Source organism: Artibeus jamaicensis, unplaced genomic scaffold, assembly GCF_021234435.1.
Source record: "Artibeus jamaicensis isolate MK-2021 breed Jamaican fruit bat unplaced genomic scaffold, CSHL_Jam_final contig_465, whole genome shotgun sequence".
Classification (NCBI taxonomy): domain Eukaryota; kingdom Metazoa; phylum Chordata; class Mammalia; order Chiroptera; family Phyllostomidae; genus Artibeus; species Artibeus jamaicensis.
The window spans coordinates 35,378,765-35,401,377 of record NW_026521843.1 but is presented as its reverse complement, the minus strand read 5'-3'; the positions used below and the strand labels follow the sequence as shown (position 1 = coordinate 35,401,377).

Here is a 22,613-nt window from a genome sequence, read left to right as displayed (position 1 = left end):
AATTTAACAACCTGTCTCAGAGCTTGGGTTTAGCAAGCTCTCTGGTAACTTCTTTATAAATAAAAAGATAAAATGTGGATGTGTAGCTGCCAAACATTCCAGAGATAATACTCTGTTCACTGCAGTTTTCAAAGCTGGTACACCAGTCATGCACGGGAACACAAAACCGGAACCCAGATGGACTATCTGGTGCGTCTCTTGCTTTGCTATTCCCCTATGTTGCGTGCACACAGAAGAGGAGAAATAACAATTACTCAACATGCTAGATTTAAAAGCATTTAATGACATCGCATATATTTAACAGATAGGGAAAGAGTCGAGAGGTACAGGTCAGAAGACTGAGCACCGGGCCTGAGTGACCGACCACTTTCCTGCTCAGGCCCGGCCTCCCGGGTTCATTCTTATCAATGCCGTTTTGATTGTGCAGTAAGATGAAAATTTGTCATTACAATCGTTACAGTGACAGAGAAATGCACACTATGTATCAAATAGCAAGGTAATGAAGCAAATTATAACACAGTGTGGCAACGCACGAGCAAGTAACCATTAGAGTAACATTACTTTGTCCAGTAAATGCTTCAGTTCCACTTGTACACTTACCAATGATTTAAAGGGTTTATTATACATCTAGTTTTATTATACTTTGTACTAGAATTATCTCAAACATACAATATAATGTATTTCAGCAAAAAAAAAAATTGAAATTACAGATTTAAAACAGTATCAGTTTTCTATTCCTTCTTGTATACCGACATTCTTGACCGTCGTCCCAGCTGATGCAGAAAAGCCGCATGTCGTGTGTTAGTAAGTGCTGCTGATACGAACGTTTGGTCTGTACAGTTAACATGGAGCTGCACTAGGGCTGCAGCAAGATCCTAATCCACCGTCTGTTTAATCAAGGTGAGCCCCACTGCAGGCCCCTCTAATAGTCAAAACTCAAGGTAACCACTGGAAGTAAATGGCAGAGAATGGTGTCAGGAAATTGGTACATTTTATCTCTGGTGAGCACAGGAAATATTGTTTTAAGCACCACTGCCCTGCATACCAACAGCACTAGAGGCGAGTTATTTCCAACACAGCCTCACAAAATTGAGGAACAGTTTAAATATTGAGATCTAACCTATATAATTTCACTTAAAAAAATCTGGTCTTCCCTCTGCACCTCAAACTTTTGTAACTTGGAGATAAAGTGTTTAGGTGTATTTTCCCCCACCCCATCCCCAGAAATGCTCTATAAATAAAAAAAAAGAAAAGAAAAAAATCAACCACATTGAGGAACGTTAGGCACAGAGAATAATGTGTTGGTTCTGAGCTTGCATGCTGGAATTTCACGGAAAACATAAGAGAAGGGCAGGAGGTGAAAGAAAGGAGTTCACTTCTTTTTGCCAAAAAGGCTGAACCGCTTCTCTTTGTCTTTCTCTTTGTCCTTCTCCCGTTTGCCGGGACTGGACTCGCTGGTGATGGTGACGACACTGGTGGGCAAGGTCTGTGCCCGACTGGATGCTGGCGTGCTCTGGGTGCTGGCAGATATCTCGTGTTTATCAGAGGAGATGGCGGAGGAGATGGCCTGCATCCATGTGTTCATTTCCTCCTGGAAAAAGGAGGAGGCACAGGTGAGACTCGCCTAAGAGGGACGGACACAAAACGCTCTCACTGCAACTGCATGACCACCCAAGACTTTGCCAGTCGGAAGGCTTGGGAACAGCACTAACTCAGGGGTAAGCAGTTCCCAAACAAACCTCTCTGCTTTACCAGGACAGTAGAGTGAACACCATGGTTCAACTCTCACAGGAATTTGGTTTAAAGTACCCGAAGGTCATTAATGTAGCATGTGGTCCTAGGAAGTTGGAAGAGCTGAAGATTTGTGGCCACCACTGGAACAGCAGGCCCCACCCTAGAAGTTGCTCCCCCCTCTGGCTTTTAGAAAATTGTAATATATTTGACATGTTAAGACTGTAAATTTAATGGCAGCTTTTTCAAATTCAAAGTGCTGCATATGCTATTCTCTCTCGCCCCTCAAGGTGGAGTACAACCATGAAATGGGTGGTTAAAGGCGGTGGGATGCAGCAGGGAGGCTCCTGGTTAGGCATCAAGATCCAGGTTCAGTCCTGGGACCCCTCACTGTGCCTCACCCACTGGGAGGCAGGTGACATTTACTGCCTCCTAGAAGCACAAGGAGACCTGAACCCTTTCCAGTGTTAGTGACTGTGGAGACGAGATGGCAGACGCCAGCCATCACTGATAATTATTTCTATGAAGAACGTTACATGTAAAGCTTATCCCAAGTGCCACAGACACTTGCAAATGCTTAAGTAATCAAGAGAAAAGGATCTTAGAAACTTACATCGTCTTTGGCTTGGAAGAGGTACTCATTTCCATCATTTAGTCTGTAATTTGAAGGAAGAAAGGAAGTTACAATATAACTTCAGAAAAACAAGTCCCCCAACTCCCATATCCTTTGTGGGATAGAAGGAGGCCACCGGAGTCACACCAGAAATGCCTGTTCATACACCACCAGCCACGCCTGGGACATGCACAGGCCCAGCAGGGGCCCCCTGGACATCGAGGAGCCATATAATTGGGCCAATATAATATACATAGGCAACCTGGTGTTTCAACCCACTGGGAGGATTTTTTAAGAAGTCCCAAATGAATTAACATCTGGCTCTGTTGTGGCAAAGAACGCTTGAATGCCTGACCACTGCTCTAAATTGAATTCAAGAGGAAGGTCTTTAAAATTTATAAGCCCTTTTGAAATTCTGCCACTAAGTTTCTTCCCTACATTTACAAATACCAGTTTCTGAATAAACATACAAAAACAGCCTCTTAGATTTCACTTACGCATATTTCAGAATGAAAGCAAGTGTCCTTGCAAGGTCACCCACTGTGACACTCCTTCACTCCACTGCCCGCAAGAGGAAGGGGGCGTTGCAGGTGGGGAGGAGGGGGAGTGTCCTCCGCCAAGACCCCGACCCGCTGAGTCTGCAACGAGGAGGCAGCCAGGGGGCGAGGCTGCCTGGGCCTTGTCCTCCTGAGCGTCAAGAGTTCCAAGTCCTAAGAGCCCTCCAGTGCTTGTCAAGGGAGCTCAGTAACTCGCACCACCTGACACTCTCATTTGCAGGCCATGGCCTAGTCCAACTGGCACAAGACATGTGTAACTGACGTCCAGAGCTTTTTAGATCCCAAAGCAACAGATCAAAGAAGTAATAAATGAAGTAACATCCTGACCACTTTTTACATCAAAAAATGAAGTGGTTTTCTTGCTCATTTCCATGCAGTAAGCAGAACTTCTGAGCCTGGACCCACTCTGTGGGGATGTGTAGGTATTTATTCTACTAGGGAGAGACACCTGGAACTCTCAGGTGGTTCCAGGGGCAGCTGGAACATCCACCGGGCACCCAGGAGCCCAGGCGCCACCCGTGCACTTCCTGTTTGCCTCCATCCAGCCCTCTGGTAATTCACTGACCCATCACCAGATAAGCCGTGGGCAAAGAACAGCACCTCCCGAGTCCAGATAAGCTCCAAAAATGAGGAAACTTTTTCTAAGCTTCCCATAAAGTGTGAAATGTGAACAGCTCACCTCCTCTCAGGGAACAACCAACTTATAAAAAAAAAAAAAGTGCCTTTATTTCAACATTCAATGTGCCATTAACCACGGGGAAGCTGGTGAGTGGCCAGTCAGTCCCCAGACATCCTAACCAAGACATGTGCCAAACCTGTCTGCCACTTTCTTGGTGATTTTTTAAATGGCAGAGGAGAAAAACCAACTTACCCCAGCATCTGTGTAGGAAAACCAACCCCCAGAGTGGAAATAAAACACACACCCACTCTTCCAGGAACCGTGAGGCACGGCAAGTCTCACCTGAGCTTGAACACGTGTTTCTTCTTTTTGTAGTCAAGGGCCACTTCACAGATGGCGTCTTTCAGACTCACCGGGACCTCGCTGTGGTAAGGGATCCCGGAAGCAGCCGTCTTTGCGTCCTTGTAGAAGCCCATTTCTTGGTTATTTATGACACAGTAAACATTGTGCCAGGACCTGGGCAGTCAAGAAAGGAATGTCAAGGTTCCACACCACACTTCCTTAAGAGCACTGAGAACTGGTTAATATGAAAACGATGCCCATACGTAGCGCCGTGAACTCTTGCTAAAAGCCCTTCCTGAATTCTGCTCAAACTGAAGAAAGGAACAAAATGCCTTTGGGGGTTCCTGGGGTGGGACACATGTTGCTATAGCGGTAGGTTTCTGGGGGTGATTTCCCTCTGAGTTTGAAGGGAAACAGGGTACTTTCTTCTATTCGGTAAAAGGTCCTCCTGGAGCTGACGGACAGATTTTTTGATGTTGAACACCTGTGTGGTAAGAGGCACAGGCCAAGTTCATAGAAACATGCCATCCTTAGGCAGCTTCCACGGCAGCTCCATTCTGTACGTGGCTGGGCGACTCCACAGGGAGGCAGACCCAGGGCCACCAGTGTGTGTGGAGTCTCCGGATGAATTAGAAAAAGGCCTTTGTGCCATGATGTGGCCAACTGTCAGAATATATACCACTTTTACTGGAATGAGATCTGCGTGTATTAACTCCACATTGGCAGCTCTGAGATGGGATTTCCTTGAACAACACACAGCCTGTACAGGTGCACAGGGCGGTTCCAGGCAGTCTGGGTCACTGGCTAAGCACACAGGCCACGAAGCCAGGCGTGAGCTTCACCCCCACGATACCGCTTACTAACTTTCTACAGAATGTAAGCTCTCTTAACCTCTCAGGACCCCAGTTTCCTCATCTGTAAAGAAAAGATAGTAAACGAGGGGCATCTGGGAGATAACATATATAAAGACTGATACGGAGTTAAGGCAGGAAAAATGGCAAATGTCTGTAAAAATCCCACGGGGAAGAAAACGACAGCGAATCACCTCCCTCTAGGGAAGACTCCACCACAATCTAGTACAGCAGCAATCCTTCTCAGGATGAACTACTGAGGCCTATCTTTGCTATCTCTACCCATGTTTAACCCTTCCTCCTCTCAAGGCATGCTACCCCCGCCCCTTCCAACGTCAGTCCAAAGAATGTTATGCCCAGAAAACTACAAACAAATCAACTACACGAACACACACTCCCCATTCAACTCAAGACTGACCTGCCTTGACCCTTATGGGCTGACTTCCCCTCTGACTGCCTCAGCCTTTGCTGCCGTTACCTGCTTGAGGCTTTCTTATTGTGGGCCTCCCACTCGTGCTTCCGATTGAGAAAGCCTTCCATCTGGGCCGAAGGCATCTCCTGGGTTCTGGCCGGCAAGGTGGCGGCACTCTGGGCCGGGAGAGCAGTCTTGGCTTTGCGATCGGAGGTGGGGGAGGGGATGGGACTGGACTCTTTGGAACTTGTCCTCTGCTCTGCGGCGCCATTGACCATTTCGCTGGTATCCACCGTTTCTGCCATCTAGGGACAGTGGAGAGGCTACTCAGCTCACCCCGTGATTCAGGGCGGGGACCACATACGCTCTGACTGACTCGCACACGTGGCTGTGTATAAATGCCTGGCACAGATCGAGGCAGTACAGTAAAACCATTGCACATCCCACAAAGCCAGCTGGACACCAAGGACATTAGAAGGTGGGAAGGGATTAATGCCCGCCCGTTCACGGGGGAGTGAGAAAAGCGAAATGCCAGTATGAGTTTTACTGCACTCTGCTCCTCTGGTCAATCCATTTTCTCTAATGTGACTCCGATCATTTCCTCTTAGGGTTACTTTAGAAACAAAAGGACAACGGTAACAATCACACATATTAAATATGAGAGAGTGGACGTTATACAGCAGCCACCTTACAACCACGGACGCCACCAGAAGGGCTGGAAGTTTAAGCGAAAGGGCATTCACAAACAGACCGATAGACAACTCCGTCAGAGCGACACAGCATTCCCCCAGAGTAAGACGAGAAAGACCTCGGTTTCTGAAAATGCTCTCTGGCTCTCCTCCCCCTCCCCTCAACACATCGTCATGAACACATGCAGAAATTAGGACGACAATCATGCACTTCACATCTACCACCCCAGTTAGACTTTGGAACTTAAGAGCTGGAAGGAAATGAGGCAAGTCAACAAACATCAATTTAACCACATCTGCCGAAGTTGTATCGTGAGTGGGTTTGTAGTTTGTGTTAAAGGAGCTGGAAAAGCCAATCACAGTCACTCAACACCACACAGCTATTTACCCCCAAACAAAGACAGAACCAGGGCCTTCCCCATCACGTGTTGGTTGATCACGGTGCCTTGCTGCACTGAGACGAGAAAGCCCAGAGACCACCAGGCTTCCAGCGGCTCTGACCCTTCAGGCTGGAGACGTCTTCGGGAGCTGTTCCTTCCCAAGCTCATTTATAGTGTAACCCTCATGGCTTTGCAGCTTGGGAAATGCAGTAGGGTCTGGATTCATTATCTCTTTCAGCCTGTGTACCATCAACTGTGTACCATTAACTGTAGCAGCCCCCAGCTGATACACCCAGGGTGTGGGATTAGCGAGTTACTAAAGCTGGGTGTGGCCGACACTTTAGTGGATTACAGACAACCTGGCTCCCCTCATACACGAACAAACATGGAGGTGTCAATGGCAACGATCATTAGCTGTATCCCCCACCACTGCTGCCCAGAACCAAAAGGACACCAAATCAGCAGCAACAACCTCAACAGCGTAAATGGTAGACTGGCCACCACTGCTTGAACACTCAGATATGTCAACTCTCAGGAACTGGATCTCTTGTTTGGGTCTTATCTAAGTGGCTGGACAGGAGTCACAAATTTATATCCTGTCTATACAAACTATCATCGTTAGCATCAGGGCTTAGGGCGAGACCAGCGGCTATGCAATTCAAGGATTTTTTTTATTGGAACCCTTTACCCACAGAGCAATATGGAAAATGGATTCTTAGGGCAGAAAGGCATGGGGGAGGGGGGTGCATGGTGATTGCCCTGGCCTTGCAAGTGGCAGCCTGTAGACACATGCTTATGAGCAACAGGCTATTTCAATATTGCTCTCCTTCATTTTTAGAAGGAGAGATGCAGGAGGGGGAAATAACAGAAACAAAAAAACCCGGAGTCAAAAGGAGTGAGTGGATTTTCAAGTTGACAAATCTGTTCTAGTGGGAGACTTCGGGAAACTTCTGGTGGGAAGTGTGAGTTTGGTGTGGAAGGCCTGTGCCAAGCGTGAGTCCAGGGAGACATGGGGTTAGTGTGTACAGGAATCAGGTTAAAAAAAATTAGTGCTGCAGGTGTGACTCGAAAACTGCTAGTGACAGCAATAACCTGGACAGAGAAACGTTTGCTCAAAAAAGACTAAAATTGATCATACTTGGTCAGACTTCAAGGGTGGGTGAAGGCCAGGGAAGCCTCTTCTGGGGGGAAATTCTGCAGCAAAAATTTTTTTCTTTGGAGTTAGAAGGAAAGAGAAAACCCCAAACCAGTATGCAGAGACAATTAATGTTTATGCAAATGAATCACTAACCAAGAAAACAAGGAAAATAAAAGGAACAAAATGAATTTTAATGGACATGGGCTTAAGCATGCCAACAGACAACACACCACTAGAGACAAACATCAAAAGCAAATCATCGTGCTGTGAACGAACAGTGGTTCACGTGAGCACACCCTCTCCCCACCCGTGTTGCTTCTCTTTAGCGATTAGTCCACAGTGCTTTCTTTAGTGGCTGGGTACACCTGAGATTTTAAATGGGAAGGTGAACACAAATGCAACGTGACAACTAGTAGCACAAGAAACACCCGATTGGTTTCAAAGTGCATGAAGCAACACTATTTTCAAGTTCATGAACCTGAGTCTCTGCACCGTAACTCAAAAGAATGAAGAGACTTCTCTTCTTCCAATACAACCCAATTGCAATTAAAATTTTGTTCTGGCAAGTTACAGTTTAAAAATCTAGATTAAAAACAGGCACGAGAACAAATGCCAAAAACATTATAGCACTTCTTTCTTGTGTGCTTATAGTACTTTTTTTGGTCTTTTGAATTAAAAAAACATAAAATTGGGTATTAGTCCTGATGATACAAAATTTAAACATATATATGGAAACGTCACATATACATACAGATCAATGACATGTAATTGGAGCCAAGAACACATACCAAGGCTCCTTAAAGACCAAAGATAAAGCAATGGTGTTTTCCTGAACGTGGAATTTGGTGCGTTTTAAGGCAGAGACCCAATGGTGGTGCACACTACCCCCCAGAACGTAAGAAGCTTGGCATCTATCTATATACCCATCTACAATCACAAGTAGATAGATATGTACATAGAAATAAGGAAAAACAAACAAGATGCTACATGATGTTATCCTGACAAAAGAAAAAAAAAGACATGCATCATGAAATGAAAAGACAAATTAGACTTAACTCATGGAGAACACATATCAAAACAGGTTTCTGATTCCACTTACACCTAAATATGGCAAATGAGCAAATGAATGTCTTGCGAGGCTTTGATGTAACAAGGGTTTGGGTTTGTCTTTATCAGTACCAGGAAATCACCTCTTTCATTAGCTTTTATTCCTAAGGAACAGCATTCCTGTTAAAGCATTTTCAATCCCTGCTGGTGGTCTGACCTTAAATGCCACCCTAAAAGACTTCTTGTGAGAGAACTCCATAGAAGAACTTCATTTTCGTAAGAAAATGAAAAAATGAATCGGAAGATCTGCAACCAGGCACACGGCGGAGTTTCTGTCTACAGAGACACTAAACTTCACTTCTGAAGCCAGGAGGCGCGTGGCTGCTCCTAGGGGCAGTCCACCGCGTGCATCGTTCAAGTAATCAGAGTGAACCAGGATGGCTTTTGCTCCGTGTTTGAAAAACTTAAAACAGTTTGACACCCTGAAGTCATCGGGCTGAATGGACAGGCCTGGAAGTCCAGGAGGCAGGCTTCCGAAACATGCTGGGAACCGCTGTCACCTGCAGCATCCTGGCAGTGCCGACAGGGACCAAGGCAAGGGTGCAGCAGCCAGGGGCGGGCACTTTACTCCCGAGGCCGGCTGCATTATCTCCTGCCAGTAAGCCTAGAATTCCCAATTCGGGACTTGGCAGGAAAGAATAAGAGAGAAACTGGTTTGTAAAAATTAATAAATGATCCAAGGATCTCGAAACATTTGAGATTCTGCACCTAAAAATTCATGCAGTTTCCCAAGTAGATCCAACTTTCTTTTTTCCTTCCTTGTTATTTTCAAAAAATGAGTGTACCCTTCATGGAATGTCATACAGCTGACTTTAGGTTTTAATCTTGGTACTTAAAGTCTCCTTCCGTATATACCAGTCTTCCTAGCTATGAGCAAACTATTGCAGGTTAATAACATCTGTAAATGAGACTACATACAGTGCAATACTGCACCTTGTTAGTATAGCTGGATACATCATACCTGTCGGATTCTAGTTTTCTTCTTCATTCTGCTGTAATCTCATTAAATTGCAATTACTCATGTAAGGCTTTTGCTGTAAAATCTCAATAAAGTAAAAAGCTTCACATAAATAAAAAATAAGTATGCTGCTTTAAGGCAACGGAGCATCCATCAGTTAAAAGACTCAAATAAACATGAATTAAACACAAACAAATATGAAACCAAGGAAGGCTATGAATTAAGTAAAATTGTAACACTGTGGGTGAAGTAGAAGCCAAAAGGTCAAACCATCAGGATTTGGAAAGAGTGGTTCTTGACAAACAGTAGTGAACTTCACAGTCCGGACCATGGCTGGTCACTGGCTGTCCGTCTGCTATTAAAGTTTTTGTAGTTTTGGTAGGTTTGAGAGCGGTAACTAACCCGTGGAGATCCCTGTTCAGCTGGCAAGCCATTCTGGGAAACTTGCTCTCCTTTCGAAGTATCCCTGTTCGGTGAAGGGGAAGAGGACAGGGGAGGAAGAACAGAAGGGGGAGACGGGGAGAGAAAAACAGTAAAATGGACAGAACATCAGTCTCTTTTAATACGGGTTTTCTCTTAGAAAAAAACCCTACAACCCTCTTTCACGTAAATTAGTTTATTTTTAATAACTTTCAAAGCATTTCAAACCAACTCGAGAGGTAAGACTGCAGAGACCCCTACCCCCCCACAAAGGCAGCATTAGGGTTCATCATGAAACTCTTACCACAGCAAATAATTAGTCCCTCAGAAGTGGAGAGTAATTTCCGGCCTTCATGTGAAGCCACCCACAACTTTCAAAAAGCATCCCCACAAAATCACTGGCTGGACACGTGGGTGGTTCACTCCCTCCACTTAACCACAAAGGAACTGTGTGTCTGTGTGCATGCGTGAGCACATGTGTGCAACAGAGGGCACCGTCTATACCCCACTGCTGCCGCCTACAGAGCAATGTGACTGCGGACAAGGCAGTGTTCTCAAATGCCACCCAGGGATGCTTGTACTGACTCGAAAAAGCCTACAGTAGTAATGAACAGAAAGGACATGTTGTTAGGCCTCGCACAGCACAGGCTTTGACCAGATGCTCCCCAAACCTCACTTGCCACTAGAGCTTCGCCTCCAGGGGCAGTGCCGTGACTTACCACTGCTGCTGGGACTCGGTCTCCTCAGAAACCTTCGTGCTCGGCTCGGGCGAGGGCGGCCGCCTTTTCCTCTCCTCTTCCTCTTGCTGTCTGCGCACTTCCAGTAACTCCAACTGAGGGAGAGCACGGTGTTCAGCAGAGCCCCAGACCCTGCCTCTTGTAAGGGAAGGGCTCTAGAGGAGCTCTGGAAATCCTCCAGCCTGCATTTTCTACACTGAGTCGCGCTGACCAACCAGAGGCTCTCACATCCTAAGCAAAATGACATTAGGATCATAGGAACTGCAGGTACCAGTCAAAATGACCAGGAAGAGAGAACGAAATGATGAAACAGGTCTATTTCCCGGCTGGCAGGGTTCCTGCGGGTTGTCTCTATGTCCCCTGAACACTGGGTTTAATTTCTACATGAACTGTGCAGGTCTCAACTGGGAGTAGGCTGAGAGTTACCTGAGCAAGAGGGGCCCTGCTGGACATGCCACCAGAGCTCTGACAAACAGCACCGAGAGGGGGCTGCAGTGATTATGGGGCTGCAGTGATTCCAGGAGGCTTGTTGTGCTGTGGTAGGGATTTGTGTTCAGCCAAAACCCAGACAACACATAAAAAAGCCACAGAACAGTCTATCTGAAACCAAGCCATTTCACGAGCAATATGCATGCCCCATAAGTATTCCATTTGGGCACAAGGATATGTGGAGCACCCAGAACTGGAGAAACTGGAGAGGACACCACTTTTGTAGACCACGAAGAGTCAGCTTTTTACCAAGAGTGCAAGCCTTAGGAGAAGAAACACCAGTGAACAGGCCCCAAAGGCCTTTACGTTGACAGAAGCGACGACCGGGAACAGTGAGATTTTCAGTGGTCTGGGATCAGCCTGTGATAGTGGGAATTCTAATTCTGAAATTCTGAACAAAATTGTAAGGTTATGTATGCTCCCTGGAAACCAAAGCTATGAAATGTGGGACAAAATATCAAAAGAGAAAAGCAAATGCCAATCAATCAACTCCCAGGCAGAAAGCTATCTAAGTGATCATGAATCCAGGTGGCCAGGAAATGACTGAGGGGTGGTGACCCCAGAGAGCCTCCCCAGATCCTGTACCGAGAGCGTCACCAATTTCAGGAAGATCCGTGCTGCTTTTAGAAGCAGAGTGATAACATGGACCCTGGTGCAGGACGTGAGCAGGAAGAAGAGGCCGCCTGGGAGAACCAACAGGCCAAGCACCAGGTACCCGGCAGCCACCTACCGTCGTCAGCCTTTCCAAGGCGGAGAACCTCTCGTCCCAGGTCGCTGCAGACTTCTCAAAAGCCTCGTGGCGTTTGATGAGCTTCTCCACCTCGTCCACGCTCTGGCCTATTTCTCGGCTGGATAGGTATGGCTCCTGTCCGAGCAGCCAGGCCTCAGCCACGCTGGCGTCCCTTGAGAACTGATGGACCTCCAAAACTGCACAAGGCACCAAGAGTGAGTACTGAGGAATGGGGTGACTTGGCAGCCAGGGATGGCACTGCCCTCTGGTGGCAGCTGCCTGCACAGGGCGTTTTATAGTCTAGAGCAACGCTAACACGAACATAATACGTGAGCTACATACGTGACCATAACTTTTCCAATAGCCACGTATAAAAGAAAACAGGTGAAAAAACTTTAAATTAAAAGCATACTTCAGACAAGCTGATATATCAAACTATTATCATTTCCACCATGTAATCGGTGTAAAAAATTATTGATGTTACACTTTCTCGTCTTTGAAATCTGATGTGTATTTTACTGTTTCAGCACATCTCGATGTGAGCCAGTCACATTTCAAGTTCTCAAGAGCTACATGTGGGCAGTGGCTACCACGCGGTGCAGCCCAGGTGTAGGAAGCATCCTCTGCTCACGGCCCTACTGAGTGAGATAAGCCTCAGGTACGCCTGCAGGAATCCACAATCTATCTACATACAACCAACCAGATTATGCTGATGGAACAGACATTCAAAACTGTCTTGGTGTGCCCCATCACCCTTCTTGGGACTGTAGTTTCCTGAGGGAGGGAGAGAGAGAAGGCTATGGGGGGCACTGTACGAAATGGGGATGACGCGGGCTACGGCTTTTACTCCACTTGTCCTGCGCTTGAGGAGACAGCATGCTGCCCGCTGCAGCTATGAGAAGGCAGGGCAGCACCGGGCTGTGCTGGGTTTACATTAATTTTCACACACCTCCAGCCACGATGCTTGAGGCCACTGCAGGCAGAAAGCACTGGGGCCCGTAGGGTCTGCCGGCTGTCTCCGTTGGTCGTCCTGGCAGCCCCCTGGCGGCCACAAGAAGATGCCACCACTGCACTAGGGACCTGCCCAGCAGACAAGCTGGTGCTTAGTTCACAGCGGGTGTAATATGGATTTTGCTGAACTAAACTGAACCTGCCCTGGGAATTCTCAAAACTTATAGACCAAATCCTCATCCAAACAATGGAAAAAAGTGCGATTTTGGGTGTGTGTGTGTGTGTGTAAACAGGGTTCTGTTTCTAGTAAGCAACCTTGGTGTCTGAGAGTGCCGTATGACACAAGGACAGAGCCCCGAACACAGACCGGCGAAGCACCAAACAGTGTGTCAGCTGGGCGACTTTCAGGGTTCGTACCAAGTACTCAAATGTTATTCCCAAACTGTGTATTATAAACTATAAACTCTGTTATTTCATATGTTTCTTTATAACAAGAGAATAAAAGTAGAATCCACCTCAGAGGGTCATTGTGGAAAGTAAATACAGAAAAATATGCAAGACTTGGGATAATGCCCAGCTCCCTGTAAAAGTTTATGATTGTTAGCCTCTATGTTCTTTTGTTCTCATCCTTCTAAGGATGAGACCTCATCAGGCCAACGTTCCCCCTTCTGACCTTGCAGTTAGTAATTCTTCTTAAAGATAGTGGAGGAAGCGGGGGTGGGGGGGGGTGAGGCTTCTGCCCTCTCCCAGAGACACCACATTCTGTCATCCCCACGCTGCTCCTCAAGATCCCCCAACCATGTACAACACTGAGATCGACCATAAGATGAAAAATAAAAAGTAACAGATATGCCACTGGGAACCACTTAAAAATTTTTTAGCATGAAATGGTGAAATAGAGTATTAGAAAAGGAAGCATTTAGCATTACAAACATCATTAAGTGACAACACCATATCTAATTAAAAAACAGGAAAATAAACTTGCATACTTTCACGGGACACCCAAAAAGAGCAAAGAGAGAAAAATCAAGTATGTCCTTACTCAGTCTTAACCACTCCCATCGGTCTTCCCACTTGTCAATCATTTCTTTTCTCTTTTCTGTCAACTGGAGTAACTTTTCTTTGATCTGTGAGGAAAGAGGTATCACAGAGATATCTTAATAGAATGTACCGCATCCTCCTAGTCCTCCCCTTGATCAGCCACTTCACACAAGAAAAACACACTTTCTGTAGAGACCACCACTACGCCAGGCACTAAGGACTGCTTAGCCTACCCACGTCCTGGGAGAGCAGAGACAGGCAGAAGGGGCTGAGAACAAGGCCGGGCTCCACCCACAGCTGCTTGGTCACTGGGCAAAGAATGCACTGAGCCCCTGCAAACTCTGGGGCTCCCTCTGGCAAACGCCCAGGGAGGGAAAGGGGGACAGCAGGAGGGGCAAAGCCCTGACATCTGAGAACATCCAGGCCCCTCGAAGGGGCCACACACAGACCAACCCGTTTACCTATTACCATCACCGTAACTGAAGTGGCAACCACCCGCCAAAGAGGCAACGGATGTGGGGCACACACGATGGAGAGGGGTGTCACCCAGGAAGAACACTGACAAAGGCGAGAGAGGACAAATCCCCACTCGGGGCCTTCATGATGGTCTGAGCTGCCACGGATCTGGACTTACTGGCTCTGCCCAGAGTCTGAGTAATTATCTTTTTCTACACACACAGGAAGGCAGGAAGGTGTTCCCGTATATAAGAATGTGCATATGTATATATGAATGTAAATATACATTTTCCTCTGTAGCCACACACACACAAAGTCATTTTACATCTTAACACCAGCGGTAGCCAGTCACCCTGTGGCCCCAGAGCCAAGCAGCACTCCTACCTCCTCAGATGCGTAGTGCTTTCTCGCCAAGAGAGATTTCCCAAGTTCAATGCAGATGGTGAAACTGTCATTACGAGCATCAATTTCAGCTTTGATACCTTGATGATTGTTCATTAACAATTCAACAGATGATACATCCCTACAATGAGAGAAACAATACCTCCTTTAGGACACAAAGCTTTTCAAATAAATGTGCTGGTTTCAAAACACATTGTTAAATTTGAAGGAAGCTGTTTGACGGCACAATTTACCTTTAAGGTCTGATTCAGCCTCAGTCACAGGAGCTGAAGTGCAATGATAATACAATTCAGGACCAGCCACATCACCTAACGTTCAGAGTAAGTTATTCCCGTGTGCATGTGTGTGCGTGTGCGCGTGTGTGTGCATGCTTAAGGAATTCGAAACAGCTGCTAGGCAGATGCCGGAAAAACCACCGTATTTCAGTTCAAACTCACTTTGAAGTGCAACTCAGAATCCCTTTAAGAAGGTACAGAGGTGACAACATGTGTTCCCAATCGCACCCCAGAGTTAGCTGCCACAGGTTCAGGACATGTGTGTCCAAAGAGCAGCTTTTAATGCCTCCTCCCCTCACTCAGACATGAAGAGACCCACAGAGTGGGAACCAGCTTAGAAACCACCGCCTGGGGGAGCTGAGGGAGGTTTTCATGAATCAAAGCCTAGGACGGGGAAGTCCTGATCTGGAAATACAGTAGACACATAACACAGATAATATAGACCTTCTCTTGGGACCTGGTTCACTTGTCAGTGGCAGCAGGGGCAGGGTGACCGGGAAGCTGCCTGAGTGCCTGCTAGTTCCTCTATCAGCTTCTCTTCACCGCTTTGCAAGGAACACAGCCAAAGGGAAGACACAGAACAACTAGTAAATCATCATCTTCAGACACCATGAAAGTAGATGTTCAGGGCTAAGAGACACCTTTAGTAATGTCTATGAAAAAGGACAGATTGTCTTTTTAATCTATCGGACATAGAGAAAGAACTCAGAAAAGTCACCTAATTTCAACGGTGAGGCTGAGAGCCCAAGGAAGAGGCCCTGAGTGAGGGTGAAACAGGCAGGTGGGGGGACTCAGGAGGGCTCGCCAACACCGGGCCCCTCGTGCCCGGCAGGTGTTTGCAGCAGACGAGTGAAGTAGCGGCAGCCCCCCTGCCCACCCCCCTGCCCTGACCCCTGGTTCTCTCTGGAAGATCCTGTCTCATATCACCCGGGGTCTGCCTGCCTGGGAGGCTGGGCATGTTACCTTGGCTTCTCCTGAGCTTCAATCTGCCGGATGACATCCTCCATCCACAGCATGAGGTCACGCACCATGCTGAAGAAGCGGAACTTGTCCCCCGTGTCCACCAGCCGCACCCTGCGGCCCTCACAGGCGTCCAGTAGGGCCTTCCAGGCTTCCAGGACCTCGTTCTCCCGCTTCTGGATGTCATCGGCTTTATCACCCGCGTAGGCTGCCTGCAGGCGGGCTGCATCCTCCTGCAGCTGCCGCACCTGTGAGCCGTGGGGGAGACAGCAGGTCAGAGGGCTGGGCCTCCCCTCCATCACCCACCCTCCCCCTCACAAACACACCGCACAGGGTTCTGCTTGCATATGGGTGGGAGCACCAAGCTGTAACGGGCCCTCCTGACCGCGGGAGCTCACAACTTCATCAGGGAAACCCAGGTCACGGAAACCCAAGTTTACTATAAATGTATTGAAGTACAATACGAAGTTCTACACAGACAACAAAACAACTGAAATGCTACAGCAATGCAGGAGGGGACTCTGGTCAGGAGCGGTTCCCCGGAGGTGGCCTGGGACATAAGGATGATGCAGAAAACACACAGTGTATTAAAAAGGTAAACACCTAATCTCCTTTGGAGCACACATGATATTTTTATCATGAATGAGGAACTGCCAGAAGGAACACACTTGAAAACACCTTTCCCGGTGCTACGTGATGCTGCTGAAAACAACAGGTGCATCATCTGTACGGACCCTCACAGTGGGGCGTTTCAACTTAAAAAACATAAATACGCAGCATCTAATACAGCTGGGAAAAAAGACTTGGTGTCAAAGGTAAAATTTTAACTAGGCAAACGTCAAAATGCAAATGTGTCTTATGAAAAGATGCTAACCAGAGATACCGCAATTTGTCATCCGTCAGCTGGCAACATTCAGGTTGGATGACTTACCTGCCAGCGGAGCTAATTCACTGCTGGCAGGACAAGAGGCCACCGCTCCTGCAGAGGCGCACGGGCAGTGCCTGTCAACATTACGAATGCACGTCCTTGCGATTTTATGATCTCGCCTGAGGAACCTGCCCTACACTTATTCTTGCAGATTTAGGAAATGAAAGGCATACAAGATTATTTACTGCAGCACTGTCTGCAAAAGCAAAAAACAAAAACTGAAAATAAAGCAAATGTCCCTGCGGGAGAGACTGTTTAGATAACGATGCCACCTCCAGAAGAGAGGCGCCCATGCAGTCATGAAAGCCAACGGGGAGGGCTCTGTGCGCTCACTGGAGCACGGTGAGACAGGGACCACCGGCTCGGGGGGTGGACTCCAGCCCTGGATGGTACTGGACCCTCGACGGGCTCCGTCATCTCTTTGGGCCCCACCAGGTGAAGAGAGTTAATGACAAAATGAGGGACAACTCCGCCATCTTGGAGTCTCTAAAAGTAAACGCTTTCACAGGTGCAGAGGAGAGAGCCCGCTGCGGGGACGTTTGTTGCAACTTCGTCTGCAGGCCTCCCGCAAGTCCCTGTGGCTCCTGCCATATGGTAACAGAGGACGTTCACAGAGCTCTCGCTGTGGCACACGTTTTGCCAGCATCACCCCAATCTTGAATGCTTCAGGGGGTTGAACTTTGAGAGGTAAATTAGGCTGTAAATATACAGAGCAGAGGCCCCACTGGCACCGGGTTGGCCCTTGCTCTGACCACTGCGTCGTTAGGATCGGTCACATCGTGCTCCAGGACCTAAGTGCAACGGGAGCCTCTGAACATGAAGCTGACAAACTTTCGAACAGGAAGTTTTCACAGAGCTGGGAGTCCACCTGCTGTGAATCCCTTATAATGCACGGTGGGCCCTTTTAAATTCTGAGTGATGTGAACAGACCTGCGACCTCTCCGTGTATCTCTTTTAAATACTCCCTCAGCACCATCCACCTCCTTGGTGGAAAAGCTGAAGCACTCGTCTGAATGGCGCCCCAGCTGTGATCCCCCTCTGCTTCTAGGAGGAGGCAAATCTAGGGTGAGGTGACAACGGCAGTGAAGGTGGTCCCTCCACAGAGCAAACCCAAAGCCCAAAAAAGAACGGTAAAACTGACGTACCAGATCAGGGGGCGGCCCACGGCTGAATCTGGGCCGCCGTTTCTATAAACAAAGGTTCACTGGCACACAGCCATGCCCCCTTCTCTTCATGCTGCCTGCGGCCGCTGCACTCGGCAACAGCAGAGCTGAGAGGTTGCAACAGGAATGGTATGTCCCACAAAGCTGACAATATTTACTCTCTGGGGATTCTACAGAAGTTTGCCAAACCCTACACTAGATCATCGATGTGCTCTTAATAGACAAGAACGTTTCGAAACCCCAATATGCTGAGGGCTGGTATCTGTAATAAAACTGACTTTTTCTGTAAGACCATGCAATTTGGAGGTTGAGGTGGGGGAAAGGATACAATTTCTATTTCTACCTAAAAGACTTAAGACTAAACAAGAAACGGTGCAGAGATTAAAGAGCAACCTAGACAGTGAGCATGCTATAGATTCTTACTGTTACATTGTCATCATTTGGTCAAACACGTTTTAAAGAAAGCCTAGTGTTAACCGTTTCACACTGGGGGGAAAAACACAAGGCATATTAAAATGTTAGAATCTTGCTTTCCCTCCCTGGATACATAACTCAGACCCTGGGTGACGGAAATAACCAGGCCTTATTTTGGAAATTATTCTAAACAGATATACTAACATCACACATCCTTGTTGAGAAGGTCTGTCACTTGCAAATGTTTTGTGTGCATCTGGTTTATTTGTTTTAATGACAAGGATGGTCCTCTGACAATGTCTGAAAATGTGGCAACTACAGAACTTTTTGGACTGATAGATTCTCCCAAATAAACGGAGCATGTTTATGTGTCTGCACACACATACATGACTTAATTTAGGCCGTTCTTCAAGACGTGCTTTGGGGATGGAGAGAGATGCCCAGAGACGCCCAGACGCTCTCTCCGGAGAGAACTCCTGCCGCCCCAGACAGGCCCCCACGCACCTGTGTGCCCAGAGCCTGGATGTCGTGCTCAAACGTGGTGTGCATCCTCTGCAAGGTCTCCACTGTGTTCTGGTCTCTCCCCAGCTCCTCAGGGAGTTTCTTGTGTTTGTCCTGTATGCGCCCGAAGATCTCCTTGGCATCATGGTAGAACTTGTGCAGCTCGTAGGAGGCGGCGAGAATCTGCGTTCTCGTGTCGATGAGCTCCAGCAGGTCGGCCCAGGCCTCGTTGAGCCCGTCCTTCCACTCGGCAATGGTGGCGGCGTCCGAATGTCCAGAGTTGATGAGCTCGTCTGCCATGTGGTTGACTGTGTCCACGCGCTCCTGCCCAATGTTCCCTGTGTCCCGAGCAAATTCCCGGAATCGTTCTTGCAACATCTGAAACAGAGATGAGAGTAAAGAAATCAGAGAGACTATTGTGAACATTTCATTTCTTGATCATATGAGCGTCCTTTGGGAAGAAACGAAGAGCGTGCATGACCTGACTACAGATCTCAGCTCTCACACCTCCTGACCGTCAGGCTCCCTTCTCATTCCCTGTATCTGAGCACGGCACTGGCTCCAAGTCCTTTCACCACAGAAGGGGGCACGGAGAGGTCGCACAACTCAAGTCAAAGTCGCCCAGTGATACAATCGCGAGTTGAAATCGAATCCCGTGACCTTTGTGTCCAGGGCATTTCATCTGCTCACGAAGAACACAACTGGCCAACCTCACCCAGAGCTCACTGCTCAACCACCCACGCGCTGACCGGAGTACTTGCCGTGACGTGCTCGTAGTCCTGTCCCAATTCATGAGACCCCGCGACCACCTCCCTCTCAGCAATCCACTGCTCCAGGTCGTCCACCTCCCGGTTGAGCTGGAACAGCCGGTGCCTCTCGTCCAGCTTGCCCCTCCTCTCCTCGGCCAGGTCTTTCAGACCTGCGTACAGCTTGTCCACCTTGGACTGCCGCATGCTGATGCGCTCGCTGAAAGTGGGGTGGGCGGGGGGAGAAAGACCTTTAACTTTAAATTCCCTTCAGGGAGAAAACAAATGTGGTGGAAATGCCAAAAGAGCATGTTATATAAAATTTCTTGAAGAAAATGTCTAGCTAACCTATTTAGCCTCAAAAATAAAAGTCTAAAGTTTGATGCAAGTAAAGAAGAGCCAAGATGTAAACAAAACACAGTAATTAAGGCGGAAGCCTGTCCGGACACGACAGCGGGAGGGGAGAGGAAACTCGAACAGCACTGCTGGCTCCAGAGGTCAGGACTTCCTGTGACGTTAAAAGTTAATGCCAAGTCCAGGAGCCACCTTACATTCTCAGGCACCACGCTGCCAAAGGGACAACTGATAGCCCCGTTGGGCACACACCTGCACCTGCTCTGGCTGTAGGCTCTTCTCTGCCGGGAAGGGGGGTCCTGCTGCTCCCCTTTCATGGGCCCTGAGTTAACGGTACCCCTATCCCTCGCTCTGGCGTCTCCCCAGAATGACTGTCTCGTAACAGGAAAGCAAAGAGATGAGCTGATGCTTGTCCCTGGAGACTGGGAAGGTCACTTTCCTGGGAATCCTGACCATGAACTCCTCAAAGACCCCATCTCCAACTTGCCTTGGGTAACATGCAAAGCCAATTCCTTTCCTGTCTGAGTCACAAAGGGCAGTTACAAACACAGAAAGCCTGAAATGACTGCCACGGAAGTTAACACAGGAGCCTGGTCTATAGCCAGGAGCACCACACACTCACCTCTTCTATCTTGTTATTCCTGAGGCATTCTGGGACTGATGTGTGAGAGGCAGGAGGTGGTATACTTCTGTTCTTCCTAGGAGCCCTTTCATTTGATAAGGTCCATGTGTCTACCTCCCACTCCTAATTACTGATAACTACTAGTAATTAAACTATCCCATTCCTCTTAAAGACTAGAAATAACTTTCTTGAACTGGGTGACTTTCTCAACGCAAGGGTCAGGCACTTTGATAACCTGTATCTGTGCAAAACAATCTGCACCTCTGACTCACATCACCAATAATCTTTCAATAGGACCTTGGCCAGAGGAGGTACTTAATTGACAAGAGCAACTCCCTCGGCATAGACCTACTGGGTATGTTTTACAAATGCTTCACAAAGATCTGTTACCAGCTACTCAAGGGAGTGCAGCCATTTACTTGTGCATGGCTGGAAGCGAGAGGCCCTTACTGGCAGGAACTGATAGCCTGGTCTCCTTTGTAGGACACGTCACTCACCTTTCAGGGTGGCTATCGGCCACCAGGGCCCGGCTGGTCTTGGAGAGCTGGTGCACTGTCTCTGCATAGTCCTCCACGGCCTGTTCCAAAATCTGGTGCTTCTTCAACATGGAAACAGCACTCTGCTCATCCTGCAAAGAGCAGGGAGTGTCATACCACGGCCACCCCCAGGCCCAAAGCCACCTGAAAGGGAGACAGACTGACTGCACAAGAAGAAGTCCTCTGAGAAAGAAAAAAAACTGGACGTGTGACATGGACAGAATTCAGAAGCATCTCAAGAGCGGCAATGGACAGGACTGTGTGGAAGACCAGCGTAAGGACAACACAGAATGACTGAGACCCCACCATGGCACTGAGACCCTGCCACGGCGCGGAGCGAGGCCCGGGCACACCCAGTGCATACTGGCTGGCTGAAACTCCCCTCCGTGTAACAGACATGTGAGCCTATCAGCAGTTTGGAGCCTGAAAATGCTTGCAAATTGTCTTAAAAGTATTGTTTACATTGTAAAATTTAGGCAACCCTATAACTAGAGAAAGCAAAAAGGACTCTGGCAAATTGCTACTTAAAAACAGAACAAAACAAGAAGATGACCCACTGTTAATGACACACTAGGATTCAGACAATAAAATTCCAGCCACCTTTATGCACCATGGTGCCCTGTGACGGTCAAAAGCGGCAATGAAATGTTTCACAAAGACATAACCATCAGCAAAAACACTCAGGGCTGAGTCTGAGGTTCTTCTGGGGCTGGGATGTGCCCAGCCTCCTCTCAGGAGGGGCCAGAACCCCCTCTCACCTTGGCCTTCTCCTCAGACATCATGTACAGCTCCTGCTCGCTCATCCACGCCTCAGCCTCAGCCGCATCGAAGTAGTACTGCTGGGCCCTGTGCGCCTCCTCCAGCCGCCTGTGCCGCTTCTCCGTCTCCTCGATGAGGAGGCCCCACAGCTGCTTCAGGTCGGCGAGCCTCTGCCGGATGGCCTCGGCATTCAGGCTGCTGCTGTCAGTGACGATGTTCTGGCTCCTCTCAAAGATGTCATCGATGCGAGGCTGGTGTCCCTGGATTTCTTTCTGGAGGGTCTGTGGGAGCAGGAAACACACATAAAAGGTTTGCTAAATAGCAACAGCATGCTGTTTATGCCAAGCTGCGAGGGCCAAGGAGAAATCGAAGCCTCCAAAGCTCTCTCACCCTCTCTGACTTCCAATTTGGAGCAGTTAATTATCAGACTGTGCTAACCCGAACAGAAACACTTACCTGATTTTTCTTTATCAACAGCTGCACGGTCTGGAGGTTGTGGCCATGATCCGTGGAAGTTGCCAACGGCATCCTCTCCCCAACCCACAACTGGAGAGAATTGCAAATAAGTGGTCAGTACTGCTCCAAAAGAACAAATAAGCAAGCAGAGCAGGAGATAGCTGGGAAGCCAGCTTGAGAGAAAGTGTGTTCGCTCCCCTTGGGAAGGGTGGCCAAAGAGCCAGCCTTCTCTGACATGGGGAAAGCACCAGTCTCCCGGACCTTACACTGCATCCT

The 22,613-nt window shown here is 48.0% G+C and overlaps 1 protein-coding gene across 5 annotated transcripts in view; it reads right to left on the bottom strand.

Annotated features, from left to right (window-relative positions):
* Positions 1-263: 263 nt before the first annotated feature.
* The window catches only part of SPTBN1 (spectrin beta, non-erythrocytic 1), a 191,169-nt gene continuing 168,819 nt past the window's right edge, over positions 264-22,613 (bottom strand). For 4 of the 5 annotated variants that reach the window (XM_053666935.1, XM_053666936.1, XM_053666938.1 and 1 more), the window contains 15 exons: positions 22,338-22,427; positions 21,881-22,162; positions 21,084-21,214; positions 19,626-19,830; positions 18,868-19,242; positions 15,862-16,106; positions 14,606-14,744; positions 13,767-13,851; positions 11,774-11,970; positions 10,537-10,649; positions 9,800-9,863; positions 5,192-5,430; positions 3,863-4,036; positions 2,345-2,387; positions 264-1,591 (listed from right to left, as the gene is read on the bottom strand). In XM_053666935.1, the coding sequence (XP_053522910.1) occupies positions 1,373-1,591; positions 2,345-2,387; positions 3,863-4,036; positions 5,192-5,430; positions 9,800-9,863; positions 10,537-10,649; positions 11,774-11,970; positions 13,767-13,851; positions 14,606-14,744; positions 15,862-16,106; positions 18,868-19,242; positions 19,626-19,830; positions 21,084-21,214; positions 21,881-22,162; positions 22,338-22,427 (2,601 nt within the window). In that variant the 3' untranslated portion in view covers positions 264-1,372. Of the gene's footprint in view, positions 1,592-2,344; positions 2,388-3,862; positions 4,037-5,191; positions 5,431-9,799; positions 9,864-10,536; positions 10,650-11,773; positions 11,971-13,766; positions 13,852-14,605; positions 14,745-14,855; positions 14,890-15,861; positions 16,107-18,867; positions 19,243-19,625; positions 19,831-21,083; positions 21,215-21,880; positions 22,163-22,337; positions 22,428-22,613 lie in introns of those variants that run through there. The other variant, XM_053666939.1, reaches the window with a different exon arrangement.